The 27,320-nt window shown below is 33.2% G+C and overlaps 1 protein-coding gene across 1 annotated transcript in view; it reads left to right on the top strand.

The window, feature by feature from the left end:
- The window catches only part of USP9X (ubiquitin specific peptidase 9 X-linked), a 249,944-nt gene extending 223,233 nt beyond the window's left edge, over positions 1 to 26,711 (top strand). The window contains 15 exon segments of the mRNA XM_074300818.1: positions 588 to 729; positions 2,232 to 2,985; positions 4,412 to 4,535; positions 5,540 to 5,765; positions 7,512 to 7,641; positions 14,495 to 14,680; positions 15,544 to 15,585; positions 15,588 to 15,685; positions 15,687 to 15,746; positions 15,748 to 15,765; positions 15,924 to 16,012; positions 19,288 to 19,444; positions 20,495 to 20,707; positions 21,587 to 21,682; positions 23,370 to 26,711. Of these exon segments, the coding sequence (XP_074156919.1) occupies positions 588 to 729; positions 2,232 to 2,985; positions 4,412 to 4,535; positions 5,540 to 5,765; positions 7,512 to 7,641; positions 14,495 to 14,680; positions 15,544 to 15,585; positions 15,588 to 15,685; positions 15,687 to 15,746; positions 15,748 to 15,765; positions 15,924 to 16,012; positions 19,288 to 19,444; positions 20,495 to 20,707; positions 21,587 to 21,682; positions 23,370 to 23,504 (2,470 nt within the window). The 3' untranslated portion in view covers positions 23,505 to 26,711.
- Positions 26,712 to 27,320: the final 609 nt, after the last annotated feature.

Genomic DNA, 27,320 nt, shown 5'->3' with positions numbered 1-27,320 from the left:
TAACATTAAGTTGTGAATGACTGTTAGTACTATAAAGACTCCATAAAACTTCCTTTTATATTGAATTTATCTCTGAGAAGGGGCAACAGTAGCATGGCCCTGTTTTGGATTCTGAAGTCCAACTTGCTAAATTGTTCCTACTTTTTCTAATTTTGAATCTCTAAATTCCTCAGAAGTTCTAAGTTCCAATTTGGGACTTCAGGTTCTAAGAGAAGTAGTTTTTTTCTTTGTATTTTAGGTATTCACTGAGACCTAATCAGTTTGATACAAGAAAGTTATTTCATAATATACACAGGCACTAAGTTATTATAGAATGAATAACTTATTGGCCCAGAGTAACTATTTCTGCCCTCTATCTAAAATCCCTTAGCATCCAAATATAATTATTTGAAGGCAGTCTTTCTTATTTAATACTTTTTAAAGGAATTTTAAATAGGGATACTTGAGATATAAGGCCTAAAGAGATAGCAGCCATTTCTCTGTTTGATATGATATAAAATGTACTACAGATTTGGTGATGTAATCAATTAGAATGCTTTGGTACCTCCCAGCAGAACACTTTTGAACTCTTCAAATAATGCCTTTAGGTACGAGTGTGAAGAATCATTTACGACTCTGAATGTAGATATTAGAAATCACCAAAACCTTCTTGATTCTTTGGAACAATATGTCAAGGGAGATTTACTGGAAGGTGCAAATGCATATCATTGTGAAAAATGCAACAAAAAGGTAAGTATGTCGATAGTTGGCAGCTTTTATTAATGCAATTCATTTTAGACATATTCTGTATTAGAAGATAACTGTTTCTTTAAAAATATTTTTTTTCTTTTTTTTTTTTTTTTTTTTTTCATTTCCTACCTTGTTTCATAACAGTGACCAAGATAAATTAACCAAAATATTGTCAAGGGAAAGAGGATAATAGAGAATGAAGAAACAGCCAGTGAGGCCTGGTCAAAAAGTCCTAATAACACTCCTGACATCATTTTCCCTTGCTAATCCTTGAGGAATACAGACTCTTTACAGCATAAATGCTTCCTAATGATCCAGCTAGATTGACATAGGATCATTGATTAAGAACTGATGGGACCCTAGAAGCAATCTAGTCCAACTGCCTCATTTTACAGATGAGTTAAGAGGCTCAGAGGTTAGGTAATTTGCATAAGGTTAAAAAAGAGGCAAGGTAGGATTTGATACTAAATCCTCTGGCTCCAAATCCATTCTCTTTATTCTGACGTTTTGCATGAACTGCTGCTCTGAAGTTCTTATGAGCTGGGAATCCCTTTAAATGAAACTTTGTCAAGGACTCCTATTAAATAAGTTTTTTGTGTATCAGAGCATATTTATATTTTTAGTACCTCTGAAAATTTTTCCACTTTGCCATTCACCCTCCTGAATCTGGCTTTTAAGTATCCATAGTCACCTAATTATGTGTTCCTCGATAAATTTTGTCTGGTGACCAATAGTAATATGAGAGAGAGAGAATTGTGTAGCTTTCAATTTTAAAGAATGTTTTAACTGTAGGGAAGTTTTTTTTGTTTTGTTTTGTTTTGGTTTTTTTTGTTTGTTTGTTTTGTTTTGTTTTGGGTTTTTTTTTTTTTTTTTTTTTTTTTTTTTTTTTTTTTTTTCATTTTAAAAATTTTAAGGTTGTATGGCAAGCACCTGTAAGCCCTAGGAATGCTGAGACTTGTAGATTACTTGAGCTCAGCAGATCTGAGCTGCAGAAAGGCTAAGCTAATTACGATATCCTTACCAAATCCAACAGTATGGTGAGCCCTTGGTGTAAGGGAACCCTCAGGACGTCTAAGGAGGGGCAGACTGATCCACTTCCATCTGCAGTGGAACCAAGTCTGTGGGTACCATTGAATTTTCACCCTGAACATGATAAGGAGATCCAGTCCAAAGTGGGGGGTCAGGGGATGTCAAACTTGAGAAGGAATTGCAATGTGGTGTGATAGGATCATTAGACATAGAATCAGATACAAATGAAAGTCACCTCATATATTAGCTTCTGCACAAATAACTAGGATCTTGTACCATATTTTGAGGTGTGGTTACTTTGTAAAGTTGAATCATTTTATTAGTAATGTCTGGTAGAACTAATTTATATACTATACATTCACTAGTAAATTCTTACAGCTATTTGCATGATCAATTTATATGGTTTACTTGTTTACTTTGTACTGTTTTTAATGGCTTTCTAAGAAAAAATGCAATATCTCTTCTATTTTTAGGTTGATACAGTAAAGCGCCTCCTAATTAAGAAATTGCCCCCGGTTCTTGCCATTCAGTTAAAACGATTCGACTATGACTGGGAAAGGGAATGTGCAATCAAGTTCAATGATTACTTTGAATTTCCACGGGAATTGGACATGGAACCTTACACAGTGGCAGGTGTTGCAAAGCTGGAAGGGGATGATGTAAACCCTGAAAATCAGTTAATACAACAGAATGAACAGTCAGAAAATGAGCCAACTGGAAGCACGAAGTACAGACTAGTGGGTGTACTTGTACACAGTGGTCAAGCAAGTGGGGGACACTATTATTCTTACATCATCCAGAGGAATGGTGGAGATGGTGAGAAAAATCGCTGGTATAAATTTGATGATGGAGATGTGACAGAATGTAAAATGGATGATGATGAAGAAATGAAAAACCAGTGTTTTGGTGGAGAGTACATGGGTGAAGTGTTTGATCATATGATGAAGCGTATGTCTTATAGGCGCCAGAAAAGGTGGTGGAATGCCTACATTCTTTTTTATGAACGTATGGACACAATAGATAAGGACAATGAATTAATCAAATATATTTCAGAGTTGGTTGTTACCACAAAACCTCACCAGATTAAAATGCCATCAGCCATTGAAAGAAGTGTACGGAAGCAGAATGTGCAATTCATGCATAATCGTATGCAATACAGTTTGGAATATTTCCAGTTTGTAAAAAAACTTCTGACATGTAACAGTGTCTACTTAAACCCTCCTCCAGGTAAGTTCCTGCAATTTAGCTTGGATCCTACATTTCTTTGATTTAAGCAGTTCTAACTAAATATTATGTTTGCATTTTTATGCAGTAAGTAAATTTAAGGATTTATATGTCACATTTATTGAATTATTTTTATAAGATTTAAATATAGTAATCAATGCTTTTTTTGTGACTTTGTATTTATACTCCATGACAGTCTAGTCTCTCATTCTAATATAGACATGACCCAAAGGGTATGAATGTAAATCTCAGCTTCTGACAGACATGTTAATGCTTCAAGTTCATATTAGCATTTGATTTTGTTCATGTTTGTCATTTCGAAGAAATTTATCAAAAATTTAAAGTACAGTAGTAGAGATAAAAACATTAAAAAAAACAAAGCATATCCCAGATCTTATTTTCAATTAGTTTACAGTCTTGAAGAGTCTAGCTAAATGAAAAGAATTTCCTCATCAGGAATTTGGCACCATCTGAATTGTGTTTTGTTCAGTATTTTGAGCACCATTTGAATATCTTCTACTTAAAATATGAAATGCTTGTGGGTTAAATTGAGATTCTCTCCAGCATTGATACAAATCATGAAAATAATACTGGAAAAGATTGAAGTGCTTTTTAAATTATATCAATTTGGTTATGCCATCATTGCATATGGATATCATAATATGAATGAATGCTTTTGGATATCATTATATTTTGGATATGAATTATCAGAAAAAAGGTACGATTTGTGTTAACCAGCATTACCTTTTCCCATCTGATAAATGAGCAATTCTCTCTTTGTATCCTCTTGTCCCTGAGTACTACAATCTATGACTGGCCATAGTAAAAATCCTCAGTCTTGTTTGAGGAAGTAGTCGTCGTCTTTATGTAATACAGGTAATCATTTTTAAATGTCTATTTTACTTAGCATAAACATTTATAGATTACTTCTCACATAACAACTGTGAGATATGGGAAGTTTAAGTATTTTTGTGGATTTTTTTTTTTTTTTTAATAAATTAATTAAGATTCAAACATTAGGTTTGTTGTACAAGGTCACCAAGCTCTAGGCTAGGTCAAAACTTAAAACTAGTCAGTACTTCTGGGGCCCAAATAATAATTACTTGGGCAGCGAACTAAGTGCTAGATCAGGAGATTCAATTTATCCATGAGCACATCTAATGTACTTTTCTTCATTGTCCTACATAAATAAAACAAATAATTGTTATATTATCAAATGATAAATCATTACATTACATGTTATATTTGGTTAATTCATTAAAAATTTTTGAAAAGACCTCAGATTCTCAAATATTTGCTTTTACTTTGAAATTCCATTACTTATCCAGGATCAATGGACTTAAATACATAATTTTATGGGTGATAATTTGATGAAAATGCTCATCAAATTTTTTGATTTTTTTTTTTTCTATGTGATTTTTATTCATAGGGCAAGATCATCTGTTGCCTGAAGCAGAAGAAGTTACTATGATTAGTATTCAGCTTGCTGCTAGATTCCTTTTCACCACAGGATTTCACACAAAAAAAATAGTCCGTGGCCCTGCCAGTGACTGGTATACTGCTTTAAATTTTCATACTGTCCTAATAAATGGTTTGGTTTCTTTTGTATACTGTGCTAATCTCTTCTGATCATGAAAATCTTAATACAGTTATGAACCGTTCACATTTTTTCCAAAGTCCTTGTACAGAAGAATAGCAATGGTAAAAGAAAAGTTATATTCAAATATTGAGGTTTATAAACTATCTGCAATAGTATAGAAATGAGGGATGCGTTGTTGACATTTTCCTGCAGAATTCATTTTAACTTTGAAACCATTCACATTCTGTATATTAATTATAATTTATGTCATTTGGTTTAGGGAAAAAAATGAAATTTTTAGGTTCAAATTATTTTTAAAATTGGGTCAATATAGGAAGGAAAAGTATATTAAACTTTCTAATTCTAGTAGCGCAGGTGTATGTGTGTCTGTGTTTTGGGGGGCTTTTCAATGTAATAAGACAAAGTAATTATATTAACTACATGACCATGTTGTTGTCCAGTCATGTCTGATTCTTCATGACTCCATTTGGGTTTTTCTTGGCACAGAAACTGGAGTGGTTTGCCATTTCCTTTTCCAGCTTGTTTTACAGATGAGGAAACTGAGGCAAACAGGGTTAAGTGACTTGCCCGGGGTCACACAGCTAGTTAAGTGTCTGAGGCCAGATTTGAACTCAGGAAAATGAATCTTTCTGATTCTGTACTCTATCCACTGTACTACCTACCTATCCAGATGACCAGAAGGCATCCTTATCAGTTTGAAGTTGGGATATTATTTTTGCAGTCATTATAGCTAGAAAGGATCTCCTATATCTCTCTGTGAGTCTACCCTAATGATTTTTAGTTATCATATTAATAAATTTACAATAGTATCAATAACACATTTACATAAATTAAAAATGGAAGGATGTTTAAGTTCTATTTTATTTGGTTGAACTGCAAAATGTCACTTTAAAAATCAATGGATTTGCTTTCCTTTTTTGTTATTGCTGATTACATGCTGTCTTTTTTATATTTCAGGTATGATGCATTGTGTATTCTTCTCCGCCACAGCAAGAATGTACGCTTTTGGTTTGCACATAATGTCCTCTTTAATGTTTCAAATCGTTTTTCTGAGTACCTTCTGGAATGCCCCAGTGCAGAAGTGAGGGGTGCATTTGCAAAACTTATAGTATTTATTGCACATTTTTCATTGCAAGATGGCCCATGTCCTTCACCTTTTGCTTCACCTGGACCTTCTAGTCAGGTAATTCTATAGCTTTCTTTTTAAATGACTACTTCACTCAGCCAATTTGGGGGATTGATTGGAAATTAAAAAGACAAAAAAAATTCCTTAAGGAACTCATAATCTATTGGGGGAGCAGTATTTAAATAAATATGTACAAAAAGCAAACTATATACAGGATATATGGGATATAATTAAGAGTTAGAAAGCACTAGAATTAAGAGGGATTAGGGAAGTCTTGTTAGAAAAGGTAGAGTTTTAATTGAGACTTAAAGCCATGGAGATCACTAGTTAGTGGAAGACAGCAGTGGCATTTTTGTAAGAGAAAACAGGAGAAGTGAAAAAGCAATAGAAATTTCAGAATTCTTGCACATAGTACATTTGTGGGTGACAGCTGCATAAAAAATTGGAGCCGGCTAAGGGCGGGGTGGAGGATGAAGTGTCTGTGGAATTTAGTGGTTAGATTTCATGTTTTTACACTATTCCCTTTTACACATTCCACACTCTACCTCTGCCTATTTACTTGTTCTTACCTAATGCTTTTCCTTTGTGTCTATATTTTGTACATACATGTGTGTATTTATATATTACCTTTGCCCAGAATAAATTTTATTGGCATTTCTTCATGTGGAAATCATTATCTTTTCTCAACACCCATTTCTGGTACTACTACTTTAATGCAGAATCCTCAGGATGGCGATACACCCCTCCTCAAATACATGAATCGTAGTCAGATTCACATCATCATCATCCTAGGTTATAAACACTGCAGAGGGGATTGTCAGATATGTTTGTTTCTTTAACACTTAGCACTTAATAAATATTTAATGTTTATTGAGTTGTTCTTGAATCACCTGAAAATTAAACCACCTCTTGTCAAGGGTAGATAAAATTAAAAGGCATTCTTAAATTTGGCTTCTTAAAAACAATCCAACTGGGATTTGTTTTTTTTTTCTACTTGAGCAAGCCACTGAATCATAATTCTTTATATTAAGTTCTTACCTGATTTTAGTTTCAAATTTGACTTTTGAGTCAAGACTCCATATATCACAACCTACTGATAAACTGTTGATTCCCTTTAGTAGTTTGTGCTCTGTTTCCTCACATGACTGTGCAATTACAGGGAAATGATGAAATGGATAGATCAAACTCCAGGCCTGTATTCGGGAAGACCCAAGTTGAAATCTAGCCAAAAACATTTTGCAACTGTGTAACCCTGGATAAGTCACTTCACCACCCTTTGCCTCAGTTTCCTCATCTATAAAATAATAGCATCCATCTCCCCAGGTTGTTGTGAGGATAAAATGAGACAATTTTTGTGATGTGTATAACATGCTTAGCCCACAGTAGACACTGTCATTATTAGCTGTTAGCTTTTTGTTTGTTCTCTAGTAATATATAAGCTCCATAATGATCAAGGCTAATTTTTTTTTTTTTTTTTTAATATCACTAATGCCTAACCCTGTACCTAACATGTAGTAAACAGAATTGAAATTCTGGTTTTGGCATTTAATTAAATGTGTGACCATGAAGAAGTCACTTGAGAAAGTTGAAATTATGTATTGAAGGAATGAATTAAGTGTTAAATTCATCCTCCACTAAATATATATATTCCCTCCCACTTTTATATAAAAAGAAAGGAAAAATCAACTTCTTTTCAGAACAAAATAACTTTGGGTTTTATTTTGTGCTAATATTACAATATTTTATTTCTAGTGTATCTTGATTCTAATCTTATTTTACAGCTGATCATCTTTTTTTAAACAGGCATATGATAATTTAAGCTTGAGTGATCACTTGTTGAGAGCAGTACTAAATCTCCTCAGAAGGGAAGTTTCAGAGCACGGGCGTCATTTGCAGCAGTATTTCAATCTGTTTGTAATGTATGCTAACCTAGGTAAGAACTTGAAGTGTACTTCAGAACTTGTAATCTTATTCACTTTAACAAAAATTGAAAAAGTTGTTTCAAAATTGAACTTTATTACTTTATTCAACAACTGGCATGAAAATTTAGATTTACCAAAAAAAAAAAGTCCATAACATTCTTTGCAATAAGAGATTTACCTATTGTAAAGATTATTGAAGTTGCATGCTTCCTTAAAGTTTAAAGTGAAAATTTACATGTCATACAGCTTTTACACACCTAAAATAAGGTATCATTCATCTCCATGCAATTATGCATGGGGAAGCATTATCTCAGGAGGGTCTGTCTTGGACAAGGTCTGACTTTGTGAACATGGACAAGTCACCTAACTTCTTAATGCCCTCTGCAGCTCTCTTAACATTTATAAATTTCAGAGCAAGGTACACTTTGCCATTGAGAGTTTCCTATACCAATGAAATTTGGTCCAAGAGAATGAGAATGAGTTTAATATTGTTTAATTGGAAGAAAATTTTACATTACCTGGAGACCTGATTTTAGAATGCATAAAGTGCAAACAATGTTGAATAATGCAGATATTAGGGGGGAGGGTTCCCCATTTTTAAAAAGTATTTGGAATTAACAAATGTCTATATTTGCAATTGAGATCTAAAATTTAAAAAATTTTAAGTTCCTGTTTGTCCATTACTTTGTCGCTATGAAACTTGAAAGATCTTATTAAGTAAATCCTGATCCCAGTCACTTTTTTAGTTCATGTCTCCATCAGATATATGTACCATTATTACAGTATCACTTTGCACTAATTCAGATACAATTTCTAATTCTTCTTGTTGTGGTTGCACATATTTTCTTCTACCATATTGCAAAGTTCTTTAGTGTTTATGTTGCTTGGACCAACACTGCTTACTCCATAAAATATAGTTGAAGAAAATGTTCAATTTTCCCATATTTTTTGTTAATTTATATTTGTACTTATAAAAATGATAGATTGTTGAATCAGATATGAATGCATTATTAACCTGACTTAATTATTTTATTATGCTTTTGGTAAAGTATTGGTGTAAGTTAAATTTTTTTTTTTGCTATTTTTAGTTTGATATATAAAATATATTTACCATTCAAAAAATTGGTTCGTTAACACAAATATCAAAACAGAGTGCTGTTAGGTTCTAGAAAATAAAAAATTTCGATAAAACATATTCCCTACCTTCAAGAAACTTACAGCTTTTAGAAAGCAAGTAGGATACAAATACAGATAACTATAATATACATTTCTATGAGTGTATTTGACACTTGCAAAATAAAGTACTATGTAAACCTAAAGGGAGAAAGTTGTTGTTGGGAAGTGAAAGGTGTCAGTCAAGGTTGTACATCAAGTAAATACCCTTCATTTTGACTTTAAATAATGGGTAGGAAGGATGGCAGAATTACTTTCCAGTCACAAAGAGCATAATCAGTGACACTGAAATAAAGTATAAGATATATTTGGGAGACCAAAAAGGTCCAGTCAGATCAACAAAAAATTTTTAAGCACCTTTATGCCAGGGATTATACTAAATACTAAGAATACAAAGAAAGGCAAAAAAAAAATTGTTCTTACACCCAGAGAGCTCATGATCTAATAGGAGTATAACCTAAAGAGACAGAAAATAATTAGAAGATGATTTCAAAGAAAGGCACTAGTACTAAGGGAGATTGGAAAAGGCTTCTTACAGAAGGTGGGATTTTAGCAAAGACTTGAAGGAAGCCAGAAGTTAGATAAGAAAGAAAGAATTCCAAACATGGAATGTAGCTAGTAAAAACGCAGTCAAGAGGTATATTATCTTATGCAAGAGGGTCTGCAATAGCATTGGATCACAATACTATGGAGGGGAGTAACATGCAAGAAGACTAGAAAGGTAAGAAAGGGCCACAACTTTGAACACCAAACAGAAGATTGTGATCCTGATGGTGATAGGAAGCCACTGAAGTTTATTGAATTACAAAGTTGAAGTAACATGATCAGACCTGCATCTGCACATGAGGAAAATCATGTTGACAGTTGAATGAAGATGAATTATAATAAGGAGAGATTTGAGGAACAGTAGACCCATCAGCACAGTATATAGTATAAGTCTTAAGTTTGAAGTAATGAAGGCTCTAGATAACAGCTTCATTAGAGGAGACAAGAGATCCCATAAGAAAAGAGATGCCACAAAATTAGAATTGGCAAGACTGCAACTGATTGAATATAGAAATAGAGAGGATAGAAGATATCTAAAATGGGGCAAGAGCCACCTCTTGTTTGAAAACTGAAATTAAATGGAAGGGGGGGGAGGGTCCAAAAGCTATATGTTGTTTACCAATTCAACTGCCTAAGGCAGGTAAAGAGAGCAAAATAAGTAACCTACATATTATAATTTGCCAATTGGAGAAAGCCTGCTAATTGCATAGGATCATGTCATTCCATTCTGTCACAATTCCATGCTCTAATTGATATCATGAGCTTTTATTAAGCAGAATTAGTTCTATGCCTTTCGGAATGGGGCATTATATGCCCTTCCCCATGTTACTTTGTCAATAAAATTACTCCTTAAACTATTCCTGTCAGAGCATCATATAGATTATCATATATGATAATATAGGATAGCATATGATGTTTATAATGAGTGTTAATATGCCCTCCAAAAATCAAAGGGAACATCATCAAAATTCTTCTGTTGTCTTAGTTCTATTCTTTCTAGATTTTTTGGTCAATCTTATAACTGCCACTCACCAATCAGTGTAGATACAGATCCCTATCCACCCTATGTCTCTAAGTTCTCTCAAAGACTAGTCTTATGTCCTGTAACTCAACCCCCACTGGGAAGATTTAACAATATCCCTATTTCCCCTAGGTATTCCCCATTTCTATATAAATAGTCACAACTGCCAATTACAAATGCCACCCTCTTAGAGGGTTGAACTGTTGTTGAACTTGGTAAACCAGCATTCTTCAGATCTAAATCCTCATAGTAGCTTCCCACTAAAGTAGTGGAAAAAGCAAGATGTTAGATCTTGAACAGGAAGCCTCAAGTTTCTGGAAAAGTCCCAACTGAAGGTTACTTTTCAGGGATTTATTTAGGCAAGTATGATCTAATTACATCTAATAGGAAAGGCATCTCATACTCTTTCCATCTTGTTAGAGGAATAATATTTTATCACTCAGCTGATAATAGACAGTTCTGGAGAAAATAGTATGACCTTGTGTTTTTGCTTCAGTAGGAGGGAAGGCTTAGTATCAGGTGTATAATTAACTGCTTTTCAAAAGGTTTATAGTAAGTAATCACTTTGAGAGCTTATGGTTCCAACAGCTTAACAGTCATGAGATTAGACCATCTCTGGGCACCTAATAAATTCTACTGATCTTTGTGAACAGAAACTTCTTAAATTAAAGGATCCCACATGGGATCAGGAAACATCCACCAGAAAAGATTGCTGAATAACTCACTTTAAATCTTCTATGGCTGTTGTCTATTCACAAGCCTACCAGAAAAGGAAACTTGCAGTTACCTCAGCAAATGTGGGGACATCAGGATATACAATTATATAATGTGGGTTCCTCCAAAATTGAGGGTCTGATAAACTTATGAATTTCCTTTTTTTTCCTTTTCCTTGTGGGAAAGAGTGAATCAGCACCATATTCCAGACCATGATCAGAACCTTTTAGGTTTTCCCTATCTATTATATCCTCCACATTTGAGTGGCCCTTAATGTTCTGTGGGATGGTTTCACATCCCTTGTGCTTCATAGGCCATTGTTCCATCTACAATTTGAGCACCATGGTCTTGTCTGACCCAGTAAGTTATATCATCCATATACTACATGCTTCATGTAGTGTATTGGAATACTTCAGTGCTTATGACAGTATAGCTAAGAGTTCAGGTATCCCTGAGCAGGGATAGTGAAAGTAGACTATACTTCCTCCTGGGTGAAAGTGAACTGCTCCTGATAAGTCACAGCCACAAAAATAGAGGAAAGAAGAAAATTATCAGCAAGGTAATAACCTTCATATCACTTACTTTAGGACTTAGGCTTACCTGTTCTACTACATTACAAGGTCAGGAAGAGTTATAGCAATGGTTGTGACAACTTGTTTCAGCTCCCTGTAGTTGCTATGAGTTACCAGTTGCCATCTGCCTTTCTCAGATACACCACAGGGTGTAATAAGCATAGTAAAGAACTCTGACCTCATCCATTTTCTCCCCTAAGGAGGAAATAGATTTCAATATTCCCAGGGCCCTAATGGTATTTGTAACTAACTACATATGGCTTGAGCAATTCCATTTAGCCCTAACCATAATTACATATAAAGGTTGCCAGAAAAGACTGCTACAGGTACTTAGAGCTTATCATTTCTAATTCCACATTATGGTGCTCTGATTCACTACCAACAATTGTGACCCATACAAAGGGTGTTCTGCCTCATTAAAGATTCTTATTCTTTAACATTCTGCCTCCCTGAAATAAACATTAAATAATGAGGTGGTTGTGGGGGAGTAGTTCTTATGATAACGGCCTGATTGCCAATATCCACTTGGCCCTTTGTGTCACTCCTATCTCCTTTCTAATCTTCTATGACTTGGGTATATGATCTTTACTCCCCCCATTTTCTTACAGTTAGAATGAACCTTTTTGTCTCAGCACTGGCCTAAGAGCTTTATTAGATAGGGCTTGGTGTAAGGCAGAAAGGCCCTGTGTGTAACTTTGTCACCTTGGTAGGAAACTCTCCTTATTGACCCCATGTGTCAGGAGCCCCATCCAAATTAAGAGAAAATATAATCAATTACCGAGCCAGGTGTGAGGGCCTTTTCCTATTTAGTGACAGCTGTATTTATCCAGGTAACCACAGTTGTCCCAATCTCCAACACAAATTACTAGTTGAACTGCTTATATCAGTTAAGTACTACGATAAGGTGCTCCTACTCCTCTCCCCTGGCATCATTTGATTGAAATTCTTCTCAGAAAAAAAAGATGTAATTATCCCAAATAGGTTGGTCATAGGTCATGTGGGGTTTAGGGTTATAATTTAAAAAAGAACAGACTATAAAACCCATCTATTTAGGAATTTTACCTCTCACAGTCCAGTACAACAGAATCCCATCTAAGCTGCCTGAAAAAGGTCAGAGAGCAGTCCTTAGTGAGACCTCTGAAAGATTTAAGTGGTTTTGAAAAAGTAAGTTTTCTCTAAGCTCTCCCAGCCATTGAAGCTGCTTCAAAGTGGCTATCTTAATGACTCCATAATACTATACCCAAAACACCTATTGTTCCAGTGATTAATACAGTCACTTAAACTTATTTTAATCCTCCTCATTTCCCAGTGGTAAGAGCCTACCTACCTTCTTATCCCTTTGTGAAGGGAATCATAGAGTGTTTATTTAGAAAGATAAGCCTGAGGCTTTGTATCTCCTCCAGTTAACAGTTCCTCATTCTCATCCTCCTTTCTACTTCCATTTTCTTTCCTTACTTTCCCAGTTTCAACAGAATTTAATATACTTTCCAACAATATCTTTGGGTTGGAGACCATATTTGTTGACTTTGTCAGGATTATTCCTTTCATTTTGTGCTGTTACCAAGTCCATCAGCCACTTTTGTGCTTTCATAGCACAGCCCTTAATTCTAACCCAAAAGCTCCATGTCTAGTTGCTTAATTCTCCGGTCTGATTTGCTTCTATTTACTTAACTGGTTTCTCTAGGACTATTAACAATAACCAGAAAATCCACTTTGGCACTTTATCCTCCACATCAAACTCTTTTCACAATTTTAGAGCATATTGCTTCAAATCATTGGGGTTCCCTTCTTCTATCAGCCTCTTGTTTATATAGCAAGGAGTCTCCCTACAAGATACACCTGTATCTGGCTGTCCACCCGCATTTCTCTTCTTTCACCCACAGTGTGAACCATATTGTTATTTCAAACCATGCCTCACTCAGACCTGGTAGTTAGGCTTAGAACCCAAATGAAAAGTGACACTCAAACCATCTAATAGTTAAGAAAAGAATATTTGAAAATTTGTCAAGAATAAAGCATTGGTTTCAGATAGATATTCCTTCCCTATTTATCACAGAGGCAAGTCTAGTCAAAAAGGTATGGTGATTCTCACTTATATTCTTAGGTGATCAGGAAGGCCAGTCAATAACTTAAGCTTTAGTTCCTAGCACCAATCAAATATCAGGAATAGCTAATCATCCTTTTAGGAACAAAATATGAGTCTTATATGGCTGTAGAGGTAAGAGCTATTGCTATTTCTACACCAAGGTAAATGTTATATTTTTGGAGGCAGGTTAGTTCAGACAGACATAATGCAAAAAGCCTACATTTAAGGCTATTTAAGAGTTGTATGACATTGAATCTGTCACTACATAGCCTTTGTCCCCATATATTATATAAAATATTTTGACTTATTTACCTCACAGGATTTCTATTGAGTATCCACCAAGGTGATATCATCTTTAGAGGAATAACTTAGTATGTTTGAAGAGGCTAAGGAATGGACCTGGGCACTAGTTGTTGCAGTAAATGAAGTACCAGGTATGAAGTCAGGAAGGCTCATCTTCCTGAGTTCAAATCTGGCCTCAGACACTTACTAGCTATGTGATCCTGGGAAAACTACTTAATCCTGTTTGCCTCAAGTCAATGGCAAACCACTCAAATAGCTTTGTCACAAAAACCCCAGATGAGGTTGTGAAGAGATGGACATGATTGAAACGACTAAACAACAACAAAGAAATGGACCTAGATCGTAAAAATTACAGCCAGGTCCTTTTAAGTAACTATTTTTTTTATAACTCAAGTTTATCCCTCCTGATTCTCAGTTCATCTTTTATGTGTTTTCTTCTTACTCTATAGGTATGGCAGAAAAAACACAGCTTTTGAAACTGAATGTGCCTGCCACATTTATGCTTGTCGCTCTGGATGAAGGACCAGGTCCGCCCATCAAATATCAGTATGCTGAGCTAGGCAAATTATATACTGTAGTGTCACAGCTGATCCGTTGTTGCAATGTATCATCCCGGATGCAGTCTTCAATCAATGGTAAATTGCAACATTCTTAAACATCATTTTAAATACTTTAATTACTATAGTAGTGCTAGTTTCCTTAGTAACCATTCAGTAAGTAAATGCTTCAAAAGACTTGTGACTTTTTTTTTTTTTTTGTGACTATTCCCATCACAAATTCAGATTGAAACTATTTGGTACCTCAATAGACAATTTCATGAATTACTGTCACACAAAGGTAGTCGATGGATATATCACAATAAAAATGTCTTGGAGGCTCTCTACAATTGTAGTAGATTATGTTCAAAAAGTAGGATCAGAAAGAATACTTTGGTATATTTGTAGGTTGTTTTGTTTTGCTTTGCTTTTTCTTAGATTTGAAACTTTTAAAAGGATTCAAAAGAGCTCTTTATTTTTCTGAAGTTGACAGTTTGATTACCAGGTTGTTGGTTTTGGAATTGAACTGAAATAATTTTATTTACTTATCACCAATGCTTCAGGTTGGCACTTATTATTATAAAATAAATTTATGTACATTTTATAAATATTGGTTTTGGTTGATCTGAATAATGAATGATGTTACTTTTCCATAATCCTGGCAGTCTCACTAAGCAAATCTTTTAACTTGTGCCCCACCTTAACTGTGTTCTAGTTTCCAAGGTACAGCCAAAAATAATTATGCATATTCTCAGAAAGGCGCTGTATCAACTCAAGAATTTTAATAAATATTGCCTTTCCTACATTAGGGATAGGCACTGGGATAGTGATTTAAGTTCTGCTTTTTTTTTTTTTTTTTTTTTTTTTCCTGAAGTAAATGGTTTAAGTTTGTTGATAGCTTTGTTGTTCTGTTACCTTGGAGAAAATGGTCAGTTTTTCATCAGTTAACAACTCTATTCTAGGTAATCCCCCTCTTTCCAACCCCTATGGTGATCCTAATTTATCTCACCTATAATGGCACTTCAGCAGAATGTGGCAGATATTTTGTTTGTGAGAACAAGTTATGTGAAGAAAATTATTGAAGACTGCAGTAACTCAGAAGAAAACCATCAAATTGCTTCGTTTTTGCTGTTGGGAGAATCCTCAGTTCTCTTCTACAGTCCTCAGATGAACTACTTTGGCAGGTTAAAGAAAATAAAACTTTTATATATACATACATACATACATACATACATACATACATACATACATACATACACACACATACATACATATGTATCATCTAATTGATTATACTGTTTGTTAAGCTGAAAAAAATCACATCATCTTATTTTGTTTTAAGGTTGCCTATTCATATACCTATGAACTCCGACCTTATTTGGATCTCCTTTTACAAATCTTATTAATTGAGGATTCCTGGCAGACACACAGGTTTGTTCTTATCTTTCTCTCTGCCATTGATAGTAATAAAACTCAAGTTTTCAAGAAAGGCATGACCCAAATCATTTTCTGTTAGTGAACAAATTTCCAATTTTTGTCTTAAAATTTTTTCTCAAATGTTAAAAATGTTTAATGATAAGATAGGGAACAGGGATAGTGAAGAATCAGAAAAGGCATCAAGATACATTAAGGATACCATGAAATTTTGTCAGTGTTACATTATATCAGTCTTGAATTTAATTTTTTCATTACCCACCTAATAAATTATCTTAAAAAATATCACTTTGGTATATGAATAACTAGTTGTTTGGTTCTATAACTTGTTATAGTGGAATACACAAAGTATTTCTCATGATCATAAATTCCTAAATTCTTCATTGACTTAAAAGTTTTGAGTTAATAATGAACAGGTATCAATCTGAAATTGGCATTTGCAGTAAAATTTAGGATTCTGAAAGGTATTTAAAGAATCCTACAATCAGTTATGTAGCTCACTGAAGAATTTTCCCAATTCTTCCATATTCCATTTTCTTACTTTTCATAGGAATCTACTATGTTGCAAAATGTGAATCCATTTGTAATATATGTATTATAATATTTTATTATACTGTATAATATTTAATTTATTTTAGAAGATAGTTTTGAGTAAATAGGATTAGCCTCTTAATAATCCAACAGAAAAATCTGAAATTTTTAAAGAAAATTTCACCTTTTTATCAAATTTGATTAGTCCTTCTGAAAATTAAATGCAGAAAAATAAGACAACTGAACACTACATATTTATAATGAACAGGCTTGGCTCTAGTAAAAAGTTAGAAAATGCCTTCTTCATTGTAAGGATAGGAGTCTATGCATGTGAAACACTGCATATGCTGTCAAAGTTAGACCAAGTGTTGGTTACTTTGGCTACACTACTTTTCTTTCTTTTTTTAAAAAAAAAATCTTTGTTTAGAGGAATGGGCTTTGTTGGGTAAAATAAAAGGAGAGATATAATTGAAACAAATATAACAGGATCAATCAAAATAAGATTTTTAGAAAATTAAATGTTGAAAGATAATAGAATTAACTGCAATGTTTTGAAAGTCATCCATTGATATAAAGTATTAGCCATTTTTAAAATTATCATGCTAATAAGTGGCTGGTGATTGTGTACATAATCAGAGGCAAAATTGTATTAAAATTTTTAAAGTAAATATCACAAAGAATATCAACAAAGCACCCATCATAAGCAATTTACTGAATGCTTTTATATTCTTACAAGCTACTGATACTTGGAATATTTTTCTTACCATATTATAGCTCTTAGCCATGTATGCATTTGTAATAAGATTGTTAAGTATGTAAGTATACTCCTAGATTATTTTTATTTTCTTTGACAAATTATTTCTAATGACTAAAATAAGAAAATGTATGGTATATCTTCAGTGACAATGATAAATATATGCTTGCCTGAATTCAAGACATTTATGTTTATTAGCCTTATAATTTCAAAAAGGTCATATTATTAGAATGTGATGATAGCATAAATAAATTTTATTGTTGCTGTAAAAGAAATTAAGAATTCTAAACAAAATATACTCCTTTGTTAAAACGCTTAAGAACTGAAAAGTTAATCATTAGCAGATAGGCCATGGTTTTGGTTTAAATTGTAGAAGTGCATTCTTTTGCACTTTTGTTCATTCTGCTGATTGATCAGTATATATAAACCTAATTATCTTCTAATTTTAAAACTAAGTAGAATCTATCTGGTTTATTGACATGGATTTATTTGGCAACCTGCTTTTGAACACCTGAACATAAAATCTTAACACTGCTGTTTTTGGATACTACTAAAGAAATAATGCCTATAGTCCAATTCAGGTGATATACATACATTTGTACCATAAGTGCATGTGAACACATGCTTAACAAGTACAGTGTCAATGTAGTGTAGAGATGTTATGAACAAATTTATGCCATGTCAGGGGAAAAAAAAACAGATTTGTTTTTGAAATGAAGGAATTAAGTTGAAGTAAGAATATTAGCCATATGAAAAAGGCAAGATGTTTTAATACAGATTACATTTTGCACAGTGGGGCAACAAGTTCTTAAATACCAGGGAATGGTTTGGTGAAAATGTTATTTGTGCTACATATAGGATAATATAGGGCAGGATAAATTGAGATGTTCAGGTCAAAGTCAAGAAAATGGAAATAGGGCAGAATAAATTGAGATGTGTAGGTCAAAATCAAGAAAATGGAAAAGCAGTATAGTTAGGATTTAGTGGAGACATGATTAAACTAGTTTTAATTTATTAATTTAATATCTTTGTATGCTCGTTTGGGTCTGACATCGTCAGTACTTTCTGCAGCAGTGCAGATTGCATGTCCATGGTCATGTCATCCTATTTTATTTATGTTGGAGCTTTTCCATGTCATCGCATAAATTCTTCTTGAATTTTTTACATCAAGTGCTGGACAACTTCTTTAGGTCTTTTTAAAATTCTTTAGATGTATCAGTGGCAAAAGCAATGTGAATGGAAAGAGCTTAAAAAAAAAAAAGGTAAATTGGAGGCTGTAGAATTATAAATGTCTAAGCTTAATGAAAAAGAAAAGATGAGAATGCATATCCCTTCCCTTCTTTGCCAAGTTAGGAGGGAGAGGGAAAATTATATGTACAGTCAGCTTCAGTAGTTGGTTTATTTTGCTAAAAAAAATTTGCTGTTTTTTCCTAAGTTAGTCAACATTTATTAAGCAGCTATTGTTTTCAGACACTGTTCAAGCACTGGAGATTAAAGAAGAATTAAATTTTAAAGGAAGTGTCCCTGCTCTCTAGAAACTCTAGACAACATAAAGACAAATATTTACAAATAGGACTAGGTGTGAGAGATGATAAAGTGCTCCGAGTAGGAGATGGAGTATAATGTATAAGGAACTTCAAGGAAGCTTATTTTGTTTATTTACATAAGAGGGTAGTCAAGGAGGAAGGGATACAATCCAAAATGAAGGTAAATATAAAAACAAAACATATCAAATGAGTAACTTATGCCAGGGGTAAGTGTATCTCTTGGTCTATCTCTCTCTTTTTTTGGTCTTTTAAACTTATATGACCAATCCATCCATCTCCTTTTCTGAGTGATGCTTTATCCTGCTCTTTGTAAACAAACCATTGCTCCACTTCACCAGCAAAGTAATTTGGATACCCCTTTAAATTTTTTCATGCATTTGATTGATGTGTTTATTTGTTTTATGAGTTTGAGACTTATATTCTTGTTTTTTTCTTTTCAGAATTCATAATGCACTTAAAGGAATACCAGATGATCGGGATGGGCTGTTTGATACAATTCAGCGCTCTAAAAATCATTATCAGAAAAGAGCTTATCAGTGTATAAAATGTATGGTAGCTCTCTTTAGTAATTGTCCTGTAGCCTACCAAATCTTACAGGTGAGAACTTTCTATTGTTCTCAGTATTCGTGGCTCCTAGCTTCTCAATATATTGTTTGGTGTTTTTTGTTTTGTTTTGTTTAATCAACTCAGTTACAACTGGAAAAATGCTAAGAAATCAGTCCTTTATGTGATTAGGTTGAATTTGACGCTTCTGTTGTTCACCACTGACTTTCAAAATGATATTAAGGTTGTAAAGAAAGATGACCTTGACTGAAACACAATTCATTTGAGATCTGTTCCTATTTTTCTTATATATACAAATTGATTGGTAAAATTTAAGCATGATATGTATCATTTGAAGAAAAGTTACTAGGGGAATGAATCCATTCTTGCTTTATTTCATTTGTTTGGTATAAATACCCTTTTTGCAGGTTAGTCGGGACAAAATAATACATACACACACACACATACACACACAGAATGTCTCATGTTAATCAGTTAATCAAGCATTTGAAATAGCCCAAACATTTTTTTTTTCTTTTATACACTTTAAAGCAATAAAGTTGGTTTTTCCAAGAACATCTGCATTTGGAAATTTTAGGAAGTCATGGTTTAAGCCATTCTCTTTATCAGAGATAAAAATAAGGAAAACATATCACAGAAAAAATATGGAGGCAACCTTGGCATTGTTGAAAAAATGATTCAGATGAAAATAAGAAGTAGAAAAATCACTATATTTATTTTTAGTAGATTTTAAGTAGTCAAAAATGAAGTCTAACTAAAATTTTCTACATAAGTATTTAAGTACAAAACTGTACTAAATACTTGGGGAAGAGAGAAAGTTTTGATAAAAATGTTACTTGTCCTTATAAAGTTTGCTTTCTAGTACTTAACAGTTAATTTGTTTATAACCAAACCTTTTTTCATTTATAATGAAGCTTAAATTCTGAATCGACTAAATTCCTAAAACTCTATGGTGCTACTGTTTAGGTAGTCATTAAAAAAAGGATCCTATAATCTCTTAAATATGTAATATATCATTTAAAAGATGCTAATTTTCATTTCAAAGAATTGTTTTTCACAATATGTGTCTGATTTATTTTGAAGAGTAATGGAGATCTGAAAAGAAAGTGGACCTGGGCAGTGGAGTGGCTTGGAGATGAACTTGAACGGCGACCATATACTGGCAATCCTCAGTATACATACAACAACTGGTCTCCTCCAGTCCAGAGCAATGAAACATCAAATGGTTACTTTTTGGAGAGATCACATAGTGCTCGGATGACCCTTGCAAAAGCTTGTGAACTCTGTCCAGAGGAGGTAAAAAAGGTTAAAATTGCATTTTTCAACAAATAGAAGGAGGGGTGGGAGAATTGGAAGGGAGAATCAAGAATTTTTTGTCATACTATGAAACAAATTTGTGGGAAATTGAGTTCTTAAATGTGCTTCATATGTGCCTTTCTTATACAAAAACTACTAGAATTCCTAGAAAACAAACAAAAATTAGTAAATAAAAATCATTATCTATTTTAGACTTTAAATTCAGGCAGTTCAACTGTAACTTAGCATATATGTTCCCAAAAAAACACTCTGCTTTGCAGTGTCTCTCAGGGTTTAAAAAAAAAAAAAAAAGTAATAATAATAATTTAAAGAAAAAAAAACAACAGACCTTATGGAGGAAATGGGGCTAGGGATACAGAACTCAAAAATATTAGCAATGATGAATTAAAAAAAAAAAAAGATGGTAACCTAGTATAACCATCAGCCACAGTTTTATACATTTTAAATGATTAAGATAGATAAAAATACTACAACAAATTGGTCTCATGTTTGACCTTGGGCTGCTATTGGACTTGCTTTGAGCAAATTGAGTAGACAGACAAGCAGCAAACTCAGTACTACCAGGAGGCCATATCAGAAAAGAGTAGGGATATAGGACACCACCCCTTCTCTTCCACTCACAACTTCTTACTCCCCAGAAGATATACAATAAATATGATACTTCATCTTGACAAAGATGCTTGTGGAAATAGGAGACAAGGATTAATTACATTAAGCTCAAAATGTTACCTACTATATTAATTGTGTTGGAACACATTTCTGTTTTCAAAGCATTCTATAACAGAACTGTAGTCAAAAAAATTTGAATTTGCCTAGAAAATCAAGTTCTACTTTTTTTTTAAATGTGTGTGCACCTAGGAACCAGATGACCAAGATGCCCCAGACGAACATGAATCATCTCCACCAGAAGATGCCCCATTATATCCCCATTCACCTGGATCTCAGTATCAGCAGGTAAATAAGAATTTGCTTTTGCTTGTTTTCTCAAAAGCTATGAAGTGTTCATTTCCAGAATGACTAAATCTGTTCTAATTCTGTTGATACAAGGTGTGACTATAAAGTAATGAGAGTGGTTTTCTTGTGTGACTTTTGGAAACAGAGGAAGAATGGGAAAGACAGGGATGTATTTCAGCTCGCAGCCAGCAGTACTTTCCAGGTTGGCCAGTTAGTCTTGTGCCTAGTGGCTGTGAATAGAAGTGTATGTTGTTTATATATTGCTTCTTTTCACTTTGACTCCTAGTCTCAAGGGAAATAACCAATAGATTTCATCCTCTCCCTATACTCATTAACTATTACTGACTTTGCCTAAAGCTAATACAAATCAGTTTCCTGGATCTAGAATCACAGAGACTTTTAGGTCTAAAAGGCATCCTGGGAGTTCACCCGGTTCAATCCCTTCATTTTACAAATTAGAAAGTTGAAACTTAAATGGCTATTTCTAATCACATATTCTCATAGTAAAGCAAGCAAGCAAGCCTTGAATTCAGGTAATTACTCCCCCTGTAATATGCTTTATACCATATTATAGTGTCTTCCTTATCACTACTTGAATAGAATTTGTAAATAAGCTTGATTTTTGGTTATGCTCCTCCCCTTCAAAAAAAAAAAAACAACCAGCAACAACCACCAAAAAACTTCCAAAACTCCAGGCTCCACAATCATCCTACTTCTCCTTATTTATTATATAGTCTGTTTACCTTTTAAAAGACAATTAAAATACCTCTTTTTTGGATGAGTGAATCAACTATTTTCAAATTATACTGATTAATGGGCAAGCAATTAGAGATTACTTTTATTATCTGATAATCTTAACCATTGCTTGTTATAATTGCTATTTTCTGAGTGATTAATTTAAAACTTAAATAGTATAAGTACAACAAATTACTCATTATGCTTGCTTTAATTAAATACAACAAAATCATCCTCATTTTTAAAGTTAGGGTCTGTGATCTCTCTTGTAAGCAGATCTTTTATGATTTTATACCTATGAGACTTAAAAATATATTGTGAATTAAACCTCTTAAATCTAATTAATTTTACGAGGATTTTAATTTGACTCTTCCTAAATTTAGTGGATTTCAAAGAAATCAGGATTTTTCTTTTCCCTAATTTGGAATCATATCCTATATCTGTTAACTTAATTTCTTCTCCCACCCAACCCTGTTTTCCTTCATCTAGCATCTTTCCTGATGCTCTAAGCAGAGCACTTGATGAGTAATGTCAGAGCCTCAAATGCTTTGGCCTTTCCTGTGATAATAAAGCCACATTTTATCACAGACTCACAGATCAATCTATTATGCATATACGTTTTTTCCCTCATAGCAAGAGTCATTTCCCTGCTTAATACACACAATTCTTATTTTCCTAATAGTTTAATGATGCTAAAATGATCATTATTTCTTTTTATAGTATTTATTCCAACTTTGGACTAGCGTAGTAGACTTGAGTATTTGGATTCACTATGACTTTGTGGTTTCATTCTTTTTTACTTTTAGCATAAGTGTACCTAAAAGGTGAGTTGTAGAGCTTAGATGAAAAATGTTCTCATTGAGATGTCATAAAATGTTGTTTACAGTTGTAAATGTTTTGAAATTTGTTTTAATGTGTATAAAGTTCAATATGCATATCTCTTTTTCTCTAGAATAACCATGTGCATGGACAGCCATATACAGGCCCAGCAGCACATCACATGAACAACCCTCAGAGAACTGGCCAACGAGCACAAGAAAATTATGAAGGCAATGAAGAAGTTTCCCCACCTCAAACAAAAGATTAGTGAAATGCACATAAATAACTGGTTCCATCAAGACTGTGCACCCAGGCCTTACAGTCCAACCTTTTTCTGTGTCTGGCTAATATTTAAAACTAGGAGGAAAAAAAAAAAAAAAAAAAAAAACTATTCCTAATCAACATGGAGTGGAGAGTCTATTCACTGTCTTATCTGCAGAAAATTGCTGTCAATATATAACCCGCCTGCAGTGGAAAGTGTATAGTGTTTTGTAATAAATGGCCTGATGCTAATGTGTAAATGGCAAAGGTGTATATAGTATATTAATGTTTGACTGTTAATTCTTAAGCAAGAAACATTTTTTTTGTCTTGAAACTCACAGATCTACGAAAACAGAAAAAAAAATTTTCTTGATCTATCCGCTGCACTCTGCAACCGATGTTGCCTGCCTCATGGCAGTTGGATCAACTCCTTTACAGAAAAAAAACAAAAACAAAAAAAGAGCCCATACATGTCAGCCACACCAATAGTTTCATGTTAATTCTTTGCCACTGGAGTCGATTTTACTATGAGCAACGTAATGGCTGGTAACCTTTTAATTATTTGGTTGATGTGGAAAATTGGTGATGTAACATTGTTTCTAGATCTCTTTTTCATTGCCTTTTTCATTCTGGTATTAGGTTAATCACTTTGAAGCTATATTTATGCTGTAACATTTAGCATGGCTTCACACCAAGTTAGTGTAGCCAATGAGGAAAAAAATACCATAATGACAGCAGTTGTCCCAAAGAGACAGCTGGATTGCTCAGAACTTTTCTTCTTACACCTAGAATATAAAAATATTAAAATGGGGGGGAGAAATGTGACAAACAGGTGGTTTTCAGTTGCACATAAGTTCCTCACATCTAATGTTTAACAGTTTATCTCTGGGTGGGATAAAGAACACTTAGGTTTCAGTAATAGGAATTTAAGAGATTTAAAACAAATATGCAAAAATTTGCTATGCCAGGATGCCTGGAGCATAATAGACTGTATTTGGTGTGCTTGTTTTGTTTCTTTGGTAGAGCTTAATAGATAAATCTTCTAACACTTTCCTTTTGCTGGATTCCAGTGAAGTGGAAGTCAAAATCACACAGTACTTGGGAGTACCACTACACCAAGTTAACTTGCTGGTTTTCTGCTCATTCACAATTCTACTTGAAAACAAGAATTGTCTTAGCTCTTTTTCCATTATAAAAGAAATCTTAAACGTTAGAAGCGGGGTTTGATTATAAAAGAAACTACTGGTTAGTCAAATACAATTCTGAGGTATCGCGATTCCAGAATAAACTATTTGTTTAAAGATTCCAAGAAACTCATCAGTAAATACTGTATTTAACAGAGAATTGGTAACTTGAATGTGTGTAAATTTTTTTTTTTTTTTTTTTTTTTTTTTTTTGGAACTTGTCTAAGAACCAAATACCCCTGCAAAACAGATACAGCCCACCCTATACTATTTAAATATTTTGCTGTTTTATTTTATAGAAATTATTTTGCTGAATTCACAAATAGAATTTGATTTAAGAAGAACTTTTTGTCCTGTGGTGTGTGTTTTGGGTTGGGTTTTTTTTGGTATTTTTTGTTGTTGTTGTTGTTGTTGTTGTTGTTTTGTTTTTGGAGGACTGCACATTAAAATTGAATTCTGTGCATGGCATGCCAAAGCATGACACTGAATTCAGGAATTTCAGTCACAGTAAGATTTTGTGCACAGAAAAAAATTGGCCTTTTACTAAGGATAAAAGAAACAATTAGGACTTTGACACTGTAAAAGTTTCCTAATGTGATCAATCTTGTACTTTTTGTATGTTTTTATATATACATATATATTTAATGAGCACAAGCTTGGTGGTGTTTTTTACAGTTCAATTAATAGGAAAAACTGTCAGACTATAGTTTGAACTGAACAAAGCAGAAATATAATTGCATTCTTTTTTGATTAAAAGGGAGGGTGTTCAGAAAAAAAAATGGAGGAAGGGTTTATCTTCCAGTAATCTATATAATCAGTCTATGCTTCTAGGTTTTCTTTAGTATTAGGAAATTTTAACAACAGATTATATTTTTACTTTTAAATTATAGTATTAAAGCCTGAACTTAACAAACTTGAAAGTTGTACACAGTGTTTGAGATTCAAATTGATAGATTTAATTCAAGTTAAGAACTTGCTCGATAATGAGCAAAAACACTTCAGCTTTATTTGGACCAGTTACTATTGTTAAACACACCATCTGATAGGTGATTTTTGTATTTCTTGCTCTTTAGGAAAAATGTGTAATATGTTTAATTTAATTTTAAATGTAGTGGCTGTTTAGACATGGAAAACCTGTGACATTTTTAAGGCTGTGAATTTTTCTCCCTAATGGGAGATCCTGACTTTAGATTGCGTTGAATTTTCAAGCCTCTTTGTTTCAGGTGAGGGCTTGTGAACTTTTTTTTTTGTGTTCTTCCATTTTGAAGAACACAGGTCTGTGTCATTACCAGTAATGAGGAAAACTGAATTAAGAGAGAATTGCTCTCTTTGGTCTGTGCACAGTATTTTTTACATTTGATTTTTAAATAAGCATTAGTGTACAACTGGAAAATTTAACATGCATGTTATTGTCAGAGCAGTGTAGTGATTTTTGAAATTTTTTTTTAATATAAATGGCACATTTTAAATTATAAGTCCTCAAAGTGCCTAAAGGTTATTTAATTTTCCTTCAACTGATTTTTTTTGAGAGATATATAGATTTATGTGTGTATATATGTATATACACGTAATGTACATGTATATACATATATAGACACATACATATGAATATATATTCTATTTAAAATGTTTGTTGAGGAATCTCTAGTCTTCCAATTTAGAAAGATTAAAAAGCAATGTACTGAATGGCAAAAATATTTCTCTACCATAGTAACATTTGTTCAGCATTTCCAGTTTAATGAAGCTGAGTTAAACTAGGACTTCATCTCCATTGGACCTAAGTGTTTCAGTGTACAACTTGATAAGCTACATTGCTGCTGTTATTAAGATATTTGATAAACCAGGTTTTCACAGAGGCTGGTATAAACTAAAATAAGAGTATCATAGCAATTCAACTTAACTGTGTTTCTTGGTTTTGTTTTTGGCTTTCACTGATTTCTTTCTCAATCATAATTGATTTTTCCAACTCAGTGTTTTTGGGCAGTTATGTATGCACAACAACTAGAATTATTAAACTGTTTTATATATTTTTCCTTTGTTACAACTTTTTCAGTTGATTATAAAAGTTAAGTTGTATTGTAAAATGTTTGGTCCTAATACTGGTCAATAGACTATAAATTAAGAGCCCTTTGACTTTTATAAACTTAATTACTATGAAGATTCATCATGGCATCAAAAGTGACTCTAGTTTCTTGAATGGTATCCCTTTTAGAAGATTTGATTTTCATATATACATATGTATGTATATATAAAACAGCCAAACCTGATTCAGAGATTTCTTACCAAGTTGTCTGCATGGCAATGAATTTTTCAGCTATAATAACTCAGAACTTCCTACCAATTCAAAGGGGATTTGAGGTCTATGTCAGTGAGGGGAGTGTCCACAATAACAAAATCACAGATTCTTTAAGTATTAAATTTATTATTTATAAATTAAAGAAATAGTGAAAAATTATTAAGATTATAAAAATAATTTTCTTCCCTCAATTTAGAATTTTATATTTGTAGCACTTATATTGGTCCCATAAATTTGCTTTACATCAATTGGATTCTGTTTTAATTTGTCTTTCTGATATGCAAAGAGGAAACCCTTTGGATTGTATTTGCCCAGTTTCTTCCCTTCTAACCCTATGCTACCA

Source organism: Sminthopsis crassicaudata, chromosome 3 (assembly GCF_048593235.1).
Source record: "Sminthopsis crassicaudata isolate SCR6 chromosome 3, ASM4859323v1, whole genome shotgun sequence".
In the NCBI taxonomy this organism is placed as follows: domain Eukaryota; kingdom Metazoa; phylum Chordata; class Mammalia; order Dasyuromorphia; family Dasyuridae; genus Sminthopsis; species Sminthopsis crassicaudata.
The sequence above is the reverse complement of the archived record's forward strand: the minus strand, read 5'-3'. Positions and strand labels throughout refer to the sequence as shown.